The sequence below is a fragment of the Pavona decussata genome, unplaced genomic scaffold, assembly GCF_977016875.1.
Source record: "Pavona decussata unplaced genomic scaffold, jaPavDecu1.1 SCAFFOLD_254, whole genome shotgun sequence".
Classification (NCBI taxonomy): Eukaryota; Metazoa; Cnidaria; class Anthozoa; order Scleractinia; family Agariciidae; genus Pavona; species Pavona decussata.
In genome coordinates, this window is record NW_028145657.1 from 2,638,041 (window position 1) to 2,659,293 (window position 21,253).

General features: G+C 37.6%; 1 protein-coding gene across 3 annotated transcripts in view; it reads left to right on the forward strand.

Annotated features, from left to right (window-relative positions):
* The window catches only part of LOC146456576 (uncharacterized), an 89,510-nt gene that overhangs the window by 26,373 nt on the left and 41,884 nt on the right, over window positions 1-21,253 (forward strand). For all 3 annotated transcript variants that reach the window (XM_085093053.1, XM_085093052.1, XM_085093054.1), the window contains exons 26-48: window positions 1,779-1,865; window positions 2,106-2,180; window positions 2,348-2,416; window positions 3,114-3,185; window positions 3,674-3,745; window positions 4,017-4,091; window positions 4,813-4,884; window positions 5,317-5,385; window positions 6,663-6,734; window positions 8,427-8,498; window positions 9,362-9,433; window positions 9,780-9,845; window positions 10,604-10,675; window positions 11,515-11,696; window positions 12,488-12,627; window positions 13,459-13,717; window positions 14,693-14,756; window positions 15,787-16,110; window positions 16,301-16,470; window positions 17,732-17,832; window positions 18,527-18,691; window positions 20,023-20,242; window positions 20,845-20,990. In XM_085093053.1, the coding sequence (XP_084949179.1) occupies window positions 1,779-1,865; window positions 2,106-2,180; window positions 2,348-2,416; window positions 3,114-3,185; window positions 3,674-3,745; window positions 4,017-4,091; window positions 4,813-4,884; window positions 5,317-5,385; window positions 6,663-6,734; window positions 8,427-8,498; window positions 9,362-9,433; window positions 9,780-9,845; window positions 10,604-10,675; window positions 11,515-11,696; window positions 12,488-12,627; window positions 13,459-13,717; window positions 14,693-14,756; window positions 15,787-16,110; window positions 16,301-16,470; window positions 17,732-17,832; window positions 18,527-18,691; window positions 20,023-20,242; window positions 20,845-20,990 (2,716 nt within the window). The remainder of the gene's footprint in view (window positions 1-1,778; window positions 1,866-2,105; window positions 2,181-2,347; window positions 2,417-3,113; window positions 3,186-3,673; window positions 3,746-4,016; window positions 4,092-4,812; window positions 4,885-5,316; window positions 5,386-6,662; window positions 6,735-8,426; window positions 8,499-9,361; window positions 9,434-9,779; window positions 9,846-10,603; window positions 10,676-11,514; window positions 11,697-12,487; window positions 12,628-13,458; window positions 13,718-14,692; window positions 14,757-15,786; window positions 16,111-16,300; window positions 16,471-17,731; window positions 17,833-18,526; window positions 18,692-20,022; window positions 20,243-20,844; window positions 20,991-21,253) is intronic.

A 21,253-nucleotide genomic window follows, 5' to 3' on the forward strand; every position in this document is an offset into this window, starting at 1 on the left:
TGTTTGGAAATTGCATAAAACAGCCTGTCGAGTGTTTCATATAGATTCTCAAACCATTTACAACATACTTAGAGATGTTCACCAGATTCACCAGGTCGTTTGTTTTGTTTTGTTTCGTTTTTTTTTTTTTTTGTTCATTAATTATTAATCAGGAAGTGGCGATCATGGCTGCCAGACGTTACAACCATAACAGGCGTTTTAAAGAGTTGCTCGTCCTTCGCCCTGTTGTGCTGTTATGGTTAAATAGATTGCATTCGACGTAGAAAGAATGTACCCCTAATATAGATTGGAGATTGTATGGGACAGTTGATCGATCAACGAATGGATCTTGGGACGCGTATCTGCAGATTTTGCAAGAGCGGATGACATAATCACCAACTTGCCAAAGAGCCTGGGATCGAGATCATCGAACACACTCCCTAATCTTTGATTATTTATTTACCAGTTCTAAAAATAATGTAATATATATTTTATTTGGTCAAATCAGTGCCGTGTAAAACACAAAACATTCAATTCTGAAATGTGAGCATTTTATAGACTTTGTCTGGCTCAACCTACCTAGTTGAACAGGGATGGAAATTAGTACAAACGTCCGAGTGTAATTGGAACGGTAGCATTGTCACATTGTGATCAGGACTCTTCAATGCTCAACAGTTGAGCTTTGAATCTGACTTAGACTAGAGCCATGATCGCATGATTTTTAATAATTACTATGAAACTTCTCATGTAGTGTCTAAACGTTCACATTTAATTCGAAACATTAATACTCCTATACAACGGTAGTTTCTTTTAGTTCCTGACTACTTTCTTGACTGTGATTTATAATCATTAGTGTCTCATTTGTTTAAAGCTTATATGAGTTGCTATTCCCTGCTAACAACAACAACAAGTGGATTTTTATTAGACTCATTACAAATTACTCTCTTGACACTTAATACACAATAGCTACTGCAAATAACATAAATTACAACATATTAGGGATGAGATGTGTGTAACAAGTCGAGTCAGGGGGATAAATGAGCCTTGCGGTTTCCGAATTATCCCCCTGCCTTTACTGTGCAAAACAAATAAGATAAAGGGACTGATAGAGACAAGTAAATAGCGTGCAAACACAGGGAGACAGACTCAACTATATGAGCAGTGGATATAGTAAAGTTTTAGTTATTTCATGCTAATTTCAGCTTTATTTGATTCGAAAACTGATAAACACTAAGATTTTTCAAACAAGTAGCTATATTGAGAATGATTTATTTTTTCTACAAAGTGACACAAGCAAACTCGGAAAAAAAGAAATCCGAGTGCTCCTATCAGGAGTCGAACGTAAGACTTCCGACTACTAGTTCGGATGCTCTACCACTGAGCTACAGGAGACTCGTAGGAGCTAAGGCCATTAAACTATGTTTATGGGATAAATATCCTGCGTACTGCTAGGATTTGAATGCCGAACGTGTGGTATATGGAATAAATGTGATGGTATATTTCCAACCTGGTGAATGAATGAGGATGATGTATTTTTTCTAGACAGTGACACAGGCATACTCGGAAAAAAGAAATCCGAGTGCTTAGATATTATTATCCTAGCACTCCCCTTTTTTTTATTATTTTGAGCTGGGTATCATGGCTCAAAATAATGGAGGAGACTGTGCTACCAGAGAAAAGTTGTTATTGGTTTAAAAAGAAAGTGTTGTTTATTCTTTGAGATCAATAAACGTCGACGAGCTTGGTTGCTATTTCATAGTTAAAGTGACAAAATATTATATTTATTACTGCATTTGTAGAGGTCTTAATAACAACAGAATCACATCACTACGCAATGGAACATTTGTTGGAATGACATGTTCAGGAAGTTCTGGAAGTAGAGTTTGGTATGTACAAGCTAGACAAGCTATCACCATGATGCGACATTCTAAAAAAGTTTAAAAAAATAATCAATAAATTGTGACCTGCTAACTTCCTCGACGGTAATACATAATGATTGTTATACATGTATATATGTTGGCTATAGATTATAAATAGATATCTATCTAGTTTAATTATATCTGGTATACCTACTGACTTATTTGCACTACCACCTACTAATTGTTAACGTTTTTGTGTCAATCAAGGGATTTTAGTACCAACAGAATCTCTTCAATTGAAACTGGAGCATTCCGAGATGTGAAAGGAGCTGGCTGCATATTGTGAGTAAACCACGTGGCACGAGTTTTGTTAACCAATCAGAGAGCGCATCAAAGCAAAACTAAAGCAAACGCAAATAACTTTCGACGCTCTGTTGAAAACCATTCTAATGGAAAAATCAGTGTCTGTCAGCTGAGAGTTTGCACTCATCTATGGTTTTGTTTTGCAGGCGATTTACTGGTAATGTTTTGAAGCACATAGGATCCCGTGCCTTTGATGACGTGGACATGTACGACATGTAAGTCCAGTCACGACTTGTTTAGCTGTGTTGTGCTACAGTCTCTTGATATTTGCTTGCTAACTGCAATTCAAGTTGCTTGGGAAAGTGAAAGTGGTCTTTAAATGATTCATTTACATCATCGGTTGTTTAGTAATGTTAGAGCAGCCTATACTGTCCAGCTAAATCAAAACATGTTATATTCACCAAGGGACTAGGTCCATTACTGTTAATATATAGGTGCTAAGTAGTGGGTGTAAGTGAAAGGGGCAGGTGAAATAAATCATGTAAATGGATGGCAAATTATCCGTAATTCAGCTTTTGGCTGTAAAGGGTATTTAATAAACTGTTATCACTACTATCACCAAAGGCGAAGTGGGCGGTGACGGCTGATTTGAAGGCTCCAACAGTTTCTTGCTCATAAATATTGGCAGGAAGATCGTTCCAGTCAATGAGTTTTCTTGATACGAAACTGTACTAAGACATCCCAGTTTTGGCACTTAGGTTGTGTTATTGAAAGGTCCTAGCTCAAAGTGCACATAAACCACTTGTGATCGCTTGGGTTGGTTGCAGGAAAGTCTTATGTTCATGTGTTTAGTAAATGGCCAGCTGGTTTAAGCCTCCTGTCAGTTGAAACGTTAACTTGTCTGAATTTCAAGAGGTTGATAACTTGCATAATTTCAGTAAATTATTCACGTCCTTCATTTGTGTTGCTTAGTGAGCTGAACAATATGGAGCTAACAACGATAGTCACGGAAGCTTTCAGAACTGTGAACGTTGGACGATATTTGTAAGTAAACAGTCACTTACGCATCCCTTATCGCCTCTAGTGAAGCATAAGGCCTTTTACATGTACCTGGGCTGTTATCTTGCTGTGGTGTGGGAACTTGTGTGTCTCTGAGAACCCAAAAGCTATGCGGACAGAGGCTCAAGCTCCTGGCAGGTTCAACCAAGCCAGACAAATTTTTGGGGAGAGACCACACAAATACAATCCCTTGCCTTCCAGATTGGAGGTTGGGTTTGTTGTTAATTTACGGTCCCACCAAGACCCTTGTTACAGAAACTGCAAGTGAACATTGTCAGTGTTACTTCCAGAGCCACACAAATATTTTCAGACTTACCTTGGTTAAACACGTACGCCTTTAGGTGAGCGTTTACAGCAGCAGCAGCAATATAATTTTTTGCCCGTTCCTTCCTCTCTTTTAACAATTATCAATGCCTATCTAGTTGTTGTTATACTGATGCTGTTTACTTCTAACCACTTTCTTTTTATCCCAGGTCGCTTCACAACAACAAGATTGCTACTTTTGAAGAAAATCCTTTTCTTTCAGTCACAGTGGGGAACACCCTGTAAGTTACTCCCTCGTGACCAATAGTTGAAGGACTCGGTGCATAACCAACCTATAGTGCTTTTTAGATAGTGTTTTGTTGTCTTAACACACGTTCGCCGGATTTTCTGCCTTCAATTCCTTTAAGAAACGTTGTTCCAATGTTTTATCAGCTCTTGGTTTTGTGATAAAAACGGAACTCTATCCCATAATCACAGGTTTTGATTGAAAGTGAGATGCGCAAACCATTCTATCATCATTACCTTAGTAATCATGTCGTTTTTTTCTTATAGCCGACTTGAAGGCAATTTAATACAGGCCATAACAGGAAAGCTGTTTGGTGATACATCATCATCTGTATATAGACTGTAAGTATTTTTAAAGAGCGTGAGGGTCAGTTTGGGTCAAAGGATTGTTTGACAATTTTACTCTATAACTGAGTCAATGTCTTTCTCTTGGTCGAAACAAAAGTCACATCAGTTGCTTTCCAGGGACAACTTTCATATTTTCATGAATCCGTATTATACTTAATGACAGTCAGACTGGTATTGTATCCTATTATTTACAGCAGAGGTAGTAGCCACTGAATTGTATAAAGTGTAGATAATATTTGAAGTGATGTGTCTTGTCGACAACCCCATTGCTATGATCTGATCTTGTTATCACAACCAGGCTATTTGTGAGCTAAAATAAAGCTTAGTCCTGTTCGAACTGTGCCCAGCCAAGCTGCCAACATGTTGATTATCATAAGAGCGGTTTTCAGTTCAGTTTCAAAAGTGATTTCACCTTTGCTTTGTCTGTTTTACTATGCTCTGTGAGTGGCTGACAAAACCTCTCGCCACTTTCTCAATCATGGAGAAGCAATACAAAAACAAATCATGGCTTGCTCGGACGCGTTTTCCCGCACTTGGCGCCATTTTCATGTATTTATTTCAACTTCTGATTGGCCTGCTTCATTGCGCTGTTCGCGTCCGTTGTGATTGGCCAGAGTAATTTCTTTTGGTTTTGATTTTATGACAGTCATTGAAAACTGCTGTTATGGGTGCGTACTGCATCTGAATAACTTTCTTTGTTTGCTTGTTTTTCAAGGGATTTTTCTAATAATCAAATACAATCTATCCATGATGATGCATTGAAAGGAGTAACAGTATCAAATACTATGTAAGTGGAGATGTCCACTGTAACAATGCTAGATGTCTTATGTACAATACTGACAACTACTAGTGACTTAAAAAAAAATTGGGGCATTTCTAAACACAGAAGCGGAACTGAATTGAGCCAGAATGACCAGGAATGACAGCGGAATGAAATGGAATTACCCCGAATTTCCTCAAACTCAATTTCCTAATAGTGTCACTTTACAGACTGACTGAAATGTATCAGAATGAACTGAATTCTCAAGAAAGCTTATATATTTGTTGGGACATAGAAAACACATATACGTCTTATGCAAATCATGTTATTGCCTGTCAAATTTCAAAGACGGTCGGCATTACTCATAACTCTAAATACCTTTTACCTAAAACATATTTTTAGTTCTTATAATTTGTTCGTTTCTTTTCTTTTCTTTTTTTTTTTTTTGTATTTATGCAGCACTCTGGTGAACAACAAACTGGCTATATTTCCCGCAAGAACGTTAAAGAATCAAAATCCTCTGTATCTGTGAGTAGTGTCTTTATTTATGTTATAATAATAATTATTTTTTACATCAGTGAATTCTGGAGGTGCGTCTTATTGTTAACATGTATAACGTCCATGAAAAGAAAAGTGTTTTTCATAAACAACAGGGCAAATATGTGTCTGATGTACTCTGTTCATCAAACTCGATAGATAATTCTCCCCACGCTCTCTGTTATCAATGTTGTTTTATTGTTGAAAGGAAGCCAACTGCTAGAGAGGCAGTCAACCATGTGGGTTAGTACATAGAAATTCTGCTATCTTCAGCTGAATTTCCAATAACTATCATGGCTTAATAATAAAATCATGTATTGTTGACTAGTACTCAGTAAGTTAATAGCCTATTGTTTGAATTTGTCAATTTTTCTGTGTGATTTTCAGCGTGTACATCACCTTTGGGTGAAAATTGTTTTTTGTGTGGCTTAAAAAATAATTATTTTAAGAAAAAGTTAGCCAATTGGGGTTTATTACACGCGCAAACCCGCGTTAATTGTGATCCCGAGACAACAAAGAGGGAGGGGTGGGACCGTAGGAAGGAGGCAGACCTTATGTCATCTTACACATTTTCCATTTGACTCAACTTACTGCTCAGGCCACATACATGTACTTGAATTTGGGAGCATAAGGGAGCGCAGGGCATTTATTAGGGACAGAGCGCGTATTATATCAACAGTAACCTGCGTTTAAAACCTCCTAGGGAACATTAACAGAAACTAGCACAGTGAGATTGTTAAGAACAAAATGAAATAGCCTTTTAGTTCGTAGGTTCCCAGTCAACTATCTTACAAGTACGGATAAGCGAGGGGCGGCATAGAGAGTTCATATACTTTTCGGTTTAGTGGCGCTTTTGAGATGGGGAGTGCAGCAGATGCCACTATTAACGATTATTTAATAACCTGCTTAAGTTGAATATGGTACTGTCTTGGCTGGTGATTAAATAAAATTTGCAAGAATATAACCCAGAGCGTATCTGACGAAGGACTAGCGTTCAAAACATTGGCATCTTTTTTGTTTGTCTCTCTACGATGGTCAATTTACCTTATCAGCTCTGTTTATAAAACCAAACATTCGTCCCCCCCCCCCCCACCGTTGCAGCAACACAGTGTCTTGAGAAACGACCCTTCTTATCCATATCCCATGCAATTTTCATGCCAGACATTTTGCATCAACAATGGCGAAAGGAGCTTTTGATTTACCGTTGGATCGGAGATCAGTGTGACAGTCAAAGGGAGCTATGGAAACGTAATGTCTTTCTTTTTCAGATACCTGACCAATAACAAAATTCCTACCATCACGCCCGGAGAGTTGGACCAATTTACAAGCTTAAGGGAGCTGTAAGTAGCATGTCAAATTTCAATGGTATTGTTGTATGGCATCAATTGCATTTAAATGGTTAAATGTACTGTTAGTGATTTCACATTTTGAAGGCGCCTGAGACAGCTGTTATCAGTCAACCGTGGTCTCTGTTATCGCCTCATGCAACCGACAAACCACGAGTGAATGAATAAAATGTGATCATGTTGCTGGGCTTAAGGACGGTGCCTACTGATACCGAAGTATTTTTGCGCGGTTTATGACTATGCGGGAAAAGCAGATCTTAGCAAGCCCTATAGGAATCCGAAAAGAAAATTGGGGGTAACCACGCATTTTTCAGAGATAATTAAGCAATGATATAACTAAAAAACGCCAAAATATAAAGCAATGTATGGGATTTTTTCCTAAATTGAAGCCTAATTATCTCTGAAAAATGCATGGTTACCCCCAATTTTCTTTTGCAATACCAAAAGCATTTGGTAAGTTCTGCTTTCTCCGTATAGTTTTAAACCGCGCAAAAATATTCCCGTATTAGCAGGCACCACCCATAGGAAACCCGAGTATCTCGCGATGCACAGAATGTATGCGCAGTAACAATAGTAGGAACCGTCCTTAAGAGACCTTAGGCTGCGAGGACAGCGACTATGTTATACCTGAAAATTAAATTCGCGTTCCTTGAACTAACCTCCAATAATTTTCATTTAACTAAGGCTAGTGTGGTCATAGAGAGTTTTAGATCCGAGTTGACCGCGAACCTCTAACGGCGGTTTGCGGTTCGACGTTCAAACGTAATTCGATTTGGTTCTTCTTGCAAATTTACGGCCGCCATTTTGAATCAGCAGCCATAAATGGCACTTGTTTTCAATGTTAGCATTTCGTCCGAATTTGTGCCTCTGTTAGTGGATAAAGACTTGCTCCACAAGATTTTTGTATCATTACGTGAGATAAAACAAGAGTTATACGCTAAAAGCTTTCAGGTTAATGACATACGTGAAAACCTACCTCTCCATGTTGAAAACGCACGTCAAAAACCTCAAACGTGACGTGAGACTGGTCACATGACCTCCAGCGGTTCGCGGTTCGCGGTAAACTCGGATCTAAAATTCGCTAATAACTCAAATGGTTAAACGTGATTTTGATACTTCACACTTAATAACGCTAATACTGAAATTAACAATTATTATAATAAACTAGTAATGCTAATAATTCAAAAAGTCACAAGCTAATAGTAGCCTTAGACAGTCCACGCAAAATTATGCCTAAAGTGGAGTATACTGAGAGTAGGCGTTAAGTGTTTTTAATCGTTTTAGTATTTTGTGTTTAACATCATCTTGTGATTGGCATGGATGTATTAAAAGAATATACATTTACTGAGGTCAATGTATGATGTGAACACTGCGTCAATGAACTAACAAAGTATCATATAAATGACAAATTTTAAATCTCTAACCCCTTATATCAAAGGACAAATTCTCCTCTATTGTCCCCATACTTTTCTTATAAAAGTACTGGGGAGAAGTTATTAAAATATCAAGAAAATTCACCTTGGGTGATCATATCCTTGAACTCAGGGGTTGAATAAGTATTGATATTACAAGGAGAAATTTGATGCTGATCACTGTTAGGGCTTCAAGGGTTATGTAAGTTTAGGTTGTCTTTTAGGAAACCAGAGTATTTTAGATGTATGTAGTCTGACTTTATTTTGTTTGCAGAAAACTTGAACAAAATAGTGTAACACAACTGGGGACCAACTTGTTTCAGAAGCTGGGAAGCTTGCAAACACTGTAAGTAAGGACGTACTAACCACAGTCTTGACCTTATTTTATTAACCGTAAAATTGCGAGTCTTGGTACTTTTGTGTTGCCAGATATACACATTATACACCATTCCAATCGTTTGATTTGTAATTACGGACTAGTTTTCATTCATTGCTTGGTGCATTACTAGTTCTTTTGCACATTCATACATTTTCAGATCTAGGGCTGTAATTTTAAAGCTTCAATAAACTATCTATCTATCTCTATCTTTCTTTCATTCATTCATTCATTCATTCATTCATTCATTCATTCATTCATTCATTCATTCATTCATTCATTCATTCATTCATTCATTCATTCATTCATTCATTCATTCATTCATTCATTCATTCATTCATTCATTCATTCATTCATTCATTCATTCATTCATTCATTCATTCATTCATTCATTCATTCATTCATTCATTCATTCATTCATTCGTTTGTTCGTTCGTTTGCTCGTCCGTTCGTTCGTTCGTTCATCCATCGAGTTATTTAGCTTCTCATTGCAAGAGGAATCCCATGTCGTCTCAGAAACATATGATTCGTTTCTTTTAGGTTAACTTACTTGTTGTCTCAATATTGATCATATATACCTTTTTCATAAATGGCCGCCGATAAATTATTCTTTTGTTTTCATGAAAATTAGCCTTACTAGGCTCGTTAGCATGTGCAAAATTCAATAGAATTTTTACTCAAAACGAGGTTATTAGGGCTAATTAACATATATTGAAAAGAATGAATAAATCGGCCGCTATTTATGAGAAAAGTCCATACAAATGTTAATTTGCGTAACAAAAGTATTAAATTAAAATAAATTGTCTTATCCAAAGCGTCTTGTTTCTTTGTAGAGATCTGAGACAGAATAGTATTTCAGTTGTTCAAAGTGGAGCGTTCAATGGTTTAACAAGTGTTAGGAATATGTAAGTGAGCTGTTAAACTGCAGCTGTCCAAGTGATCTCTTTATGTTAGTTAATGTTTATATATGTTAAGTTTTTCTTTAACATATACATGTATTCAGTATATAGATACTGCGCATTTGATCATTTTGTGAAATATGTTGCAATGTAAGTTTATTGATTCTTGTTGCCATTAATTTTCATTCGACTGTTAAAACATTAAAAAAGAAATGATTAAAAACGTTTAGATGATAGAAAGCAGCGATGGAAGGACTTCTTATCAGGAGGAAATTTGGGGCAACTTTAAGGGGCTTCATGCCTCAAATATTCGCCAATTACTAATTTGTTTCTTGCTCTGTGTATTTCCTAGATACTTACAAGATAATGAAATTGTTTTCTTGCCAACGTTTCCATCTTTATCAAATCTGCGAACTCTGTAAGTATTTTGTACACTTTGCTGGCCCAAGGCTTTCTTTCCTCCTTTTGATGGTAAACAATTTCAGATGTTGAGCAATCAAGTGTGTATGTCCAAGCGTTTACAGAGCCACAAATTACAAAACCAGTAACTGTGTTTGTAAGGGCCATCGCAACGAAATAAAAGCACCGAATCCTGTGGTTAAAGATCTAAACTACAATAAATTGTCAAACATTACAACAAAGTACCTTAAAAAGCAAGGTAGATTTCATGATAAAGGAAATGTATCGAATCCAATATTTTGAATGGCACAGCCTTTTTTCCTCACGGTATTACAGTAAATGGCTCTAAGGCAAAAGTCGTTCATATTTAAAACAATATAACAACGTAGGCATCAGAAAAATAGCTGAGTTACAAAACGAAATTTAAGAATTTTTCTTCTCGGTGCTTTAAGAGCAATATCGTGTTTGAGCAATCTAAGGTACTGTGTCCAATATTTTGTGCAGTTTTGACCAAAACAAAAAATCTCCATCACAATTTCCCTTGAAATAACAAGGAGGACTCTTTTTTTGTTTTTACTAACCATAGCAATCCCTTCCCCCCGTATGTTGTTTCGTAAGTATCTCTGAATCTCTTCGAGGTGACGATAATTAAGTTTTTTTTTTAAATTTTTACTATTTGCATTGTCATTGATATTGGTGGTCGGAGATATCATTGTTTGGGATGAGAAGCTAAACCGTATAAATTGTCTTAACGAAGTGTCAATCTTTTCATTTCAGTAACCTTGGGAATAACAAAATAGAGAACATTGGCCAAGCTTGTTTTGACGGACTGACAAGCCTTAATAACTTGTAAGTACAAATACCAACTGAGCGATAGAACATTGAACAGGACTGTCCCTTGAATTCAACTATTCAGTAGCAATTTCCTTTGTTACTGTCACATGTAATTGTATTGAACATACAAGGTGGCTATAACGTGATTTTTGGACCAAATCTTAAACTGTGAACTGTTGTCATTGAGCAGTTCTCTCTTTTGGCTGTTTACAGTTAAGCTCGGCGCACACTAGGGGACATGTTGCAGGGACACGTTGCTGGGACATGCTCTCTCGTGTCGCCGTACGGGAGACGATAGCTACTGAAGGCTCATGGGATAATGAATGACATGTCATTGTTGGTTCATACCTATTTTGTAGCGGGGACAGTTTCTGAGAGCAGTGCACACGATGCGACTTTGAAAATGTGGGTCGTTTTGTCCCAGTTTCATGACGCACAATTTCAAACATGCTGGGTTTCACGCAACATGTTGGGAGGACAATAGATTTTCCTTGCAACAGCAAGTTTTCATGAAAACGGGACGTACACGGTAGGCAAACAGTCCCTTCAACATGCCCAGCGTGTGGCGAGTTTTATGCTTCGTTCACTTCAAACTGTTGACCAGTACTCCTATGGTGCTGTTTTTTTTGTTTGTTTGTTTGTTTTTTGCTATTCTGTACAAAGTGTTTCTTTCCTTAACTTTGGCGATGAAATCCTTACGTTTACACTCTACAGGTGAACCATTCAAAGGAAATCTACTGTTAGCATCTTCCTCGATTGTTGTTGTTTTATTTAGAATGTTTTTTTCAGAACCTCCTTGGGCGCTCGTATGAGTGAAAACACAAATAAGTTTCATGTTCTCTTTCATCTTTCAGGGACTTTAGTGGCAACAATCAGCTAACATGTGACTGTAATGTGTACAGTTCGTTTGTTTCTGTTATCAATGCTCTGTCATCTGGCAGAGCTGCAGTGTGTGCGTCACCGCCAAGGGTTGCATCAGTCAGGTTTTTCCCAGGAGGATCGTATAAAAATCAACCCGTTCAAGATTTCACATGTTGTACGTAATGCCCGAGCATACACTGCTACAGTTCAAAGTGGGATCATTTAGCCGATATTTACTAGCTCTGTACTTCATTCACCTTACAACCTCATAAGGGCTTAAAATGGTGATTCCTGGGGTGACCCTCCTCTTCCCAATGTCATGTCTTAGTTTTAAGAACTCAGCTCTTGCCAGTTGGTTTGCTTTATTCAGTTGTAACAAGACCAATGTAAAAGTTCCCAATCTTGTATCCAGAGTCCGCAGGCTTTTTGGCCAGCAGTTAGTCGCCAGGAGAGACTCTGGAGAACTGGAATTTTATTACCGCAGGATTTTTGCGGGAAAACGATACAAGCTCTTTCGGGACAGCCAATCCAAAAATTTATCTTTTCAATTCCCAGAGTACGAGATTGAACAGACCCAGGTCAGGATTTTAGAGTTGTTTGTTTTATAAACAGCGTCTGCCATGCTGTGCTTTGAAATTCATACTTTGTGTTATTTGCTATTTTCATTATTCGGGCCAAAACGTTTGTTTTAGTTTTTTTATATGTATTTTTCTTAATAACAAGTAGTTCAATTTTCGATGTTGAAGGGATTATGCTCCCGTGCTCCCTGTCGCCTAGATTTTTACACCCGTTACATCCACCACTTTCTGATTTTCCTTGATTAACGCCCATAATATTGGTACTACTCGTAATGAAAGCATCTCACTAGGAAACATGCTGCAACCACTGTTTTCTGCAAAAACCTCCATGTTTTAATTTGGTTTGGCCTTTTTAACATAACGTTTTCTTTTCTACTCATCCAATTAGCGCCAATCAACGTGAATGCATCAGCTCCGGGAGACTTCCAACTCAGAGTGAGTTGGAATAGAGCTGCAGTGCTTTACCCACCCTATGTGCTGAACCCATCTAGTAACGGTACCTATGTGGACACGTGGAATATTACAATTGTAAGTTACTTGTTTGTTTAATACATCTAATTAGAGCGGTTTTCAATTGAGTGTGGTAAAATCAAAACAAAAGTAATCACTCTGGCCAATCACAGCAAATGCAAACAGTGCAATAAACCAATCAGAATTAGAAGCAAGTACATGTGACCGGCGCCAAGCGCGGGAAAATACATGCGAGCGAGGCACGATTGGTTTTAGTTTTGTTTCTCATTGGCTGAGAAAATGGCGCGAGTTTTGTTAACCAATCACAGAGCGTAGTAAAGCAAAACCAAAGCAAACGCGAAATTATTTTCGACACTCAATTGAAAACCACTCTAATGGGTGGTTTATAGGGATACTTTCTTTAATAGCAAGGCTTCGGAGTGTTTTTGAATATTGAGAACAGTTGTGGACAGAGCAAAATTGAATTTTTTAAGCTTTAGATAGCGACCCAGGCTCTTGAATCAATGGAAGATGATAAAGAGCATTATATGTTGATTGAAATGCCACCTACAATGAATAAGCTGCTAGAGTGAAACTAGCCACATTGTTTCATGTTAAATGAAAAACAAGTTTATGCTGAACACCATTCTTGAATTTATTGTTTGATACTCAAATCTCACAACTATAATCTTAGGAATACTGATTCCTGTGCTATGAGATTTCATACCAACGAATATGGCAGGCACACTTTGTACGATCCAGATTACTACTACTTTCTCTTAAAAGTTTTAAACCGGTAACGCGTGTTCGAAATGTACGCCTTGTAGTTGTTAGGTGCGTCATCCCAAGAGAAAACGAACACAAGGTAAACACGGGCTTATAAGAACAAACATCTGGTTTGCCTCGCAGATTATATCAGTGTGGTTCAATGTGACCTGTGTGAGTGCTGATGCACCTTCCCTCATTGGGGCAACCCAAAACGAGTTTATCCTGTTTGAACAAGCTGATGGTGTCAAGGCTGGTATCGACTACACGTGTCACTTGACCATGACTGTTACTGCCTTTAATGGAACAAACTTACCGAACGATCCGGGAGGTAATGGATCAATTGAGACTCAAACCACCCCGATCAGTGAGAAAGTTAGCATTACTACTCTGGAGGGGAAGGGTGAGTCAGTTTGAACGCGTTATTTGTCATCTATTCTACGTATTGATGGTTTACAGTGACGTTATAGTGGCCATGTTGGTTTACACGAACAATAAGATATTTGTTCTCTGGGAGTAAACTTCCATTTTTATGCAAACTATGAGAAAAAATTTTCTTTTGTTTTGTACACCAACCACCTATTTTTGCAGTCAATCCACGTCACGCTTGACCGGTATTTTTGAAATTTGAACGGAGTTTTGAAATTTACTCGTCAGTTTTGAAGATCGCCAACAAGACTTCAGATTTCCCGTAGAAATTTTCGTAGTTTATTGACGGTGTAAAGCTATGATTTTTTCTTTACATTACAGCATTAAGTATTTCAAGAATAACAATTGTTTCCCAAGTATTTTGAACCATTTTTCAGTTAATGTACCTTTTTCGGAAAGATTTCCAGAGAAATGTTCAACATTCCATTCATATGCCGGACATTACAAAGAGGAATTCAAATGCTCATTTTTCATTCTCGGAAATACTGGTCACGCGTGATGTGGATTGACCATAACACGTGCCTTTACTTGTAGTTTTACTGAGTCAGCTGTATTCGTGACAACTATGTTGCATTTCTGTTCCAAAAAATAAAATTACTGTGGAAAAAAGTAAACAGTGAAAGAACAAAGGAAGCATTTGCCTACTGGCATTGAACATTGTACTCCTCAACTCAAAAGGTTGAACTACATTTATGCATGATTGAACTCAAAAATAACTGGCGTTGATAATGTTTGTTCGCCTGTAAGCAGTGATATTTCTTAGATGTGGTCTAGACATTCTACAACCATACAATCTCATTTTGCCTTGAAAACTGAATTTTATTTCTAACGCAAATAACTTTTCCTTTGTACCCATAGTGTAGGTATCTACACACATAGCCTTAAGATGCATAAGTAACAAAACTTGTTCCTGAAACCTCTGATTGTCGTTGCCCTTATGTTTTTATAGCTGCTACTAACACGACACTGAACGCTTCCAACTACTACGTGGACATTACCTATTATGACTTTCAGTAAGTACATCACTCACATTTTTTACTTGTTTTCTATAATAACATGTTTACCGAATACAGTGCTATCTCTATCAGCTTAAGGTTTAAGGTGAGTTAAATATTAATGAGAAGCTTGACTGTTGAATGCAATGTGTTGCAATACAGTGCAGCAAATGGTTTAATGTCAGTCAGTGACTCGTGTCACGAGTCTTGATCATGCTTAGAATCTATTCCTACTATGAAAGAATGGAGAAAGGTATTGGCAATAGTACATTGATAGATAAAAGGTACTAACACTAATTTCTTATCAATACATATTTAAATTTTTCTAAATGTAGAATTCAAAGAATGGATTCTATTCTATAATTTTAGTGCATGTCATTAGAGTTTATAACAAGAAAAAAGGCCTACTGTAATTTTAACGCTAGCCAAGGACGTTTTTTTCATTTCAACTCTAAACGAAAAACAGCAAACAACAACTTTATTTCGTTTTACATTCAGTACATTTAATGAACTGGTCCAACAAGTACTACATTGCTAATTAATTAATTAATTAATTAATTAATTATTACTGATACTTAACATTAATTAGGTAGTAATTGTGGACCAGTCATACATAAGTTGGAAAGAACGATTTTAATTAAACCTGTACTGTGATGTTGTGAATTTCTCATTCTATAACGATATCTTATTCTTTTCGTTTAACGATAGAAAAATGAGGCATGTTATTCTTGTTTCTCTAGATAGATAGAGATAGATAAATCGTTTATTGAAAAGAACACCTCGCAGTCCGAAGACTGAATTACGTGTATAATGTACAAGAAACAAAATCTATAATTAAATTAATCACAAAGGTCTTTGATAATAAAAAATGTACAATCTAATAGAATCATATCACTCAGAATGACCTTGTGTTGAGAAAATATACATACATAAAACATATTTACATTTACATTCTTAGGCTATGGCTAACATTAAAAGATTTTTTAAGGCGCTCCGTTTTGCACACTGGCACGTTGAACTTCCTACTAAAACTGTCAAATGTCTTTAGGATTTCCGATGTTGATTTTACTGGCCTTGGTGCATTCAGTAACACCACTTATAGGAACCCTCGGTATGTGCACAGTCCATATGGCAGCTGGCTGGCAATATCGAACTCTCCTACCACTGACACATTTTCTCAGTGGTTTAGAAGTGAGTCTGGAAGAAACAGACATTATGACGAGAAACTGGAGCTACGGAAGCAGTTAGAGACAGACTCCAATGGCAATACAGTGTTTCGACATTTTGATGACAAGTTTTTTCCAGTTGATGGACGCGGATTTGGAGCTGAAGGACAGAGAGACTGCCTAACGAATGCCCTCAGAAACTACGGGTATGTTTACACTCCCAGCTCCAACTTTTTTTCCATCGATTAATATATGTATATAATGTGCTTTTGCAACATTTCAATTCTGGTTTAAAGACTGGTTTGTGTTTGCATGTCCAACAAAAAAAAATTGGACGCAGTAATATCATTTTAATCTGGCCTCTTTAGCTTTGTTATGTTCGTTTCTCTTTCTCAGATTTACGGCTGCAATTCGCACGACTTTCAACTTTACAGGCGAGGAAAACTTTGCCTTTTCTGGCGGTGAAGAACTGTGGGTCTACATTGACAAGACACTTGTGGTGCAGATATTCACCAATCCTGTCGAAACTGATGTGCCGTGCCGTACTGTCAGTTTAGCTGGTGCTGGTAAGACGTGCAGTTGCAGTTCACTTTTAACGGAAACGTTTTCCCTTTGTCGTCCATGCGTGGAACGTCCTTGTGCAATGACGACTGTCACTCTTAAAGGAAACTCCACTCTTGAAATAAATTAAGGTTAAAATTGTTGAAAATACAATCTAATTTCATATTTTGTTGGAAAACACGGAAATAAGATTTTTGTGTCGGACAAAACAGAATTTGATTATCGCCTATTTTTCATTTGAAAATTCCAGTGCGCCGCCATCTTGGATTTCATGACGTGAAACGGATGCTCAATTGTTTCACGCAAAAGAACTTCTGCTTACTGACAATATCGGCAACCGTATGACGTCACAAAATCCAAAATGAAAATAGGTCATAATCATATCCAATTTTTAGCACGCTTGAATGTTATTTCTATTTTTTTAACTAAAATTTAGAATTTAGACACGATTTCTAACAATTTACCGTCAATTCGTTGTCGGAGTGGAGGTTCTCTTTAATTTTACATTTCTGTATTAAGCTTTCAAAATATACAACACCTTGCCATTGGGAAACCAGTTGCCTCCTGCATCAAGCTGTTAATAATCCCGTGTTAAGAAACGAGATCCCTTAAAATGTCTTTCAAAACCAAGCCCCATGCTGATAAGTTCGTTTGATAGATCGCCCCGAGCCTCGTATAAAAGTCGATAGATACAGTACCAAGAAAAAAACGGTGAAATTATTTTAGCATAAGCCGGTGGCCTGACTATTCAACAAAGAATTTTGTGAAAATGGTTTATTTCTAACTGGTTTGTTTGTGAATTGTGCAAATTTCTTTTGTCGTACTCTCGGGTACTCTCTCTTGTCGTACTCTCGGGTAGTTTGAACCTAGGAGCCATTCCATTAGAATGTAAATTATGACCATCCGGGTGAGTGTAGTCCTAAGAAGGACTGTTTGATGTGGCATAAATGACGTTTTGACAACCTTACCGGAAGTCACGCGTCATCAGTAAGGGAGTAAATTTCGAAACAGTAGATGGACAGTCCGTCGAAAACTAGAACGCCCTAGCCCAGCCAGTCAGATTGCGAGTTTTCCTATCAGTCGGCCTCTGGGTTAATCGTTATGGTGATGGATTTAAGATGGTCCAGTGTTGTTCTCCGTGCTGTACCGCCGGACAAAGTTGTAATATGATTTGACAGACGATCGGAAGTTATCGGAAAGTTTTCAAAAGGATGTCAACAAATTGCTGCTGGTACAGTGTTTAATTTTTTTTCATTTGTCTTTTAGCTGGGGGAGGATCAATAATTCCAAACGGTGGATCAGTTGTTGGTGACAAATGCCAAGTGACTGGGTCTTTACCATCAGAGACATTCAGCTTATCTCTAAGGGTAACAATTCTGATTTTAATTTTTTTTTCTCATTTACATTTATATTTACCTATTTTCTTGCTTGGTATCCAGAGTGTAGACAGAATCGTTTTTCTAACTATCCCTGCTATATCCTAGTTATGCTGGATACTTGGAATCCCAGAACTTTACTCTGAATATCAATCGGTTTTCTAACGTTAAAAAAAGGATTAACTGTCGTATTTGTAACAGGAAATTCTTCATGAATGCACACTTCTCTCATCCTGTTTTCGAACCGTAGGACAAAAACACTAACTTTAGCGAGCCGCCATCCCATCAAATAATGCTTGGGTTGTACATAATTTCACAGGAATTGCTGAGCAAGGTTTTGAATGTCCAATATTTTGCTGATATTATCATATAGGTTTTTATTATTTTTTTTTTTTTTTAGGTAAACTCTTTTTAAGGGCTCCCCTTTGTGAAAGCCTGAGATAATTTGTGTCTGACAAGATCAAGTTACTTCAGATTTAAGGAAATTCTTTTATCTCAAACCTCTTTCAAACAGGAGTCCATTTTCCTTTGATTGTTTTACTTCTGGTTATCATATGCTCCCACTATGCCATTTTTTGTCAGCTGATGTCCTAAGTAGCAGGAATTTACAGCAGCCTACACACCCTGTTATGTTTAAACGACTAAATGTTTTTTTTTTTTTTTTTTCAATGCTATTTCTTTCTAGAAAAACGAAGCTTACCACTTGGACGTGTTCATAGCGGAGAGATATCGCTGTAATTCGCATATTTTGTTCCAGTCGAGTGGTGTCTCATTCTTGTTAGACGATCCTCGCCCTCGTGACTATATTGCTGTAGTTCGTGAGAATATTCACCTTGGATCTGTTGTCCAGGTAAGGATTCAAGCCAATCAGTATCAGTAATCGGTTATTGTTAATTGGAGCCTAGAGGCTTAAGGAACTGTGCGGCTTTCGAGGCAACCCCAAATAGTTTTTTCTAGAGTTTATTATAATAATAAAAAAGAGCAGCATGAAAGAGAAATCGGACGTAGTAAATCATGCTTAAATGATGTTGTAATTAATGATAGCGTTTCTATCCAAATTAGTTAGGGTATTGTTCTGACAGTAAATAATGTTTAACTTCTTTGGAAAAAGAAAACCTAGGGGGTCTTTTAGGAATATCATGTCAGAGATCTATTGCTTGATAGGAGAACATTTGATTCTAAATATTGTTTCAGCAGCATGAAAGAGAAATCGCACGTAGTAAATCATGCTTAAATGATGTTGTAATTAATGATAGCGTTTCTATCCAAATTAGTTAGGGTATTGTTCTGACAGTAAATAATATTTAACTTCTTTGGAAAAAGAAAACCTAGGGGGGGTCTTTTAGGAGTATCATGTCAGAGATCTATTGCTTGATAGGAGAACATTTGATTCTAAATATTGTTTCGAGGACATTCCGTGACCAATTTTATTTATTTTTTATTTAGTTTGCCACACACAAGTTACAATGACTAATAAATTACAGTGATTACAATGGTTACAAATGATTACAAAGATACAGTGAGTAAAGTACAAGAGATAGAAAAGAAGTGGCGAGGGAGCCTAATAAAAACCATGGGGCTTGTAAAACTTAGGTTCCCTCACAGAATACCTGCTACATTGCTTGACTCTGATGATGACTTCCGTTCAGATTGTCGAAATGTCAGTCAATGTCACCATAAACAGTCGTTCTCAGGACTACACTCCCCCTACTTATGATATCATGCGATGGCTTGTTTCAAACCAGTATTACTTGTTATCACGGGTAAAGAAGCCCAGGTATAGAGCAGTTTTTAATTGAGTGTCGAAAGTAGTTTCGCGTTTGTTTTGGTTTTGCATTACTACGTTCTGTGATTGGTTGACAAAAGTCGTGCCACTTTCTCAACCAATGGGAATCCAAACCAAAATCAATCGTGTTTTCGCCGCACGCGTTTTTCCGCGCTTGGCGCCAGTTACATGTATTTGCTTCGAATTCTGATTGGCTCGTTGTGCTGTTTACATCTTTTGCGTTAGGCCAGAGTAATTTCTTTGGGTTTGGTTTTACGACACTCGATTGGAAACTGCTTTATTTCATGAACCCGAGTTCGTTTTGATGATTTAACCGCGGTCGAACGGGTAAGAGCTGAATATTCCAACCTCACTGAGATGATTTAAACAAATTGTTTGCTTATATTGTTGCATAGGTGTTTGCCGTAGCAGACGACTTCTCAACCGGGCAATATACTGTGGAGATCCTGGAGGGAAATGAGCAAGATCGGTTTGAAGTTGAAAGTGGAACATACACTGCACCCTCTGCCCCTAGCACCCCCGCCCCGCTCACTTTTATCCTGGATGGAGAGACGATTGTGTTGTGTCCTAATGCCACTGACGATCCTGTGGATCCAATACCTACTGTTGCACCAGGTAAACAGCTCCTCAATCTTACGAAATAATTATACGATACAATACAATATTTATTTTGCCATATACACAACATTTACAGCACAAGATGGAAAAAATGAAGAAAATTAAGGAAAGAAGATAAATGGCGAGAAAAGCTGAAAGATGATGGCAAACACTGCACAACGTAACATACCTTGGGACTGACAAAATGCAGAGACGAATACATAAAGTATAATGTATAAAGTAACAAACCTGACAAACTCCAAAAACAATTACTGTATTTATTCAATTAACTGCCCAAGGCGCTTTTTTCATTTTGGGCCCTTGAGGGTGAGCGCTTATTATTTTCCCAACATTTTCAGCACCTGAAGGACGCTTTTAGAGAATAGCAAAACAAGAGATCACGTTTATTTCGCTTCAACAAGACTAAACAAAGTACAAAACCTAACATGAGCAGGCCAACAATATAAAAGTTCATTGACAACCATATCTAAAACCAATTTTGGAACACAACTGACGCTCCTCATACTTTACGCTGGGCTAGTACAAGAATGTTTTTCGTTGAGAGTGGGTGAACAACTTGAAGCACACTTTAGTTTGAGAAGGATGTGTTCTGTCCACAGGCATTCAGTCGTTCCCTTCTGTGAGTACAACCACAGCTACGTTAACACTCAAGGCTCTTTTGGACTATGAAGTCACCAGATCTTATGAGTTATATATGAGGATTACTGATAACACAAATGGGTGGTCAGGCAACATTACAATCAAGGTGGGAAAACATCTGAACAAATCTTAATCAACTTGCTCTTTCAGCCTTAATATCCTTTATAATTAAGTTGTAAGCTTTCTGTCAGGGATGCAGGGATGGCGTAGTGGTGAGAGCACTCGCCTCCCACCAATGTGGCCCGGGTTCGATTCCCGGACTTAACGTCATAAGTCGGTTGAGTTTGTTGTTGGTTCTCGTCCTTGCTCCGAGAGGTTTATCTGCGGGTATATGTACTCCGGTTTAAGCGTTTTCCCCTCTCCTCAAAA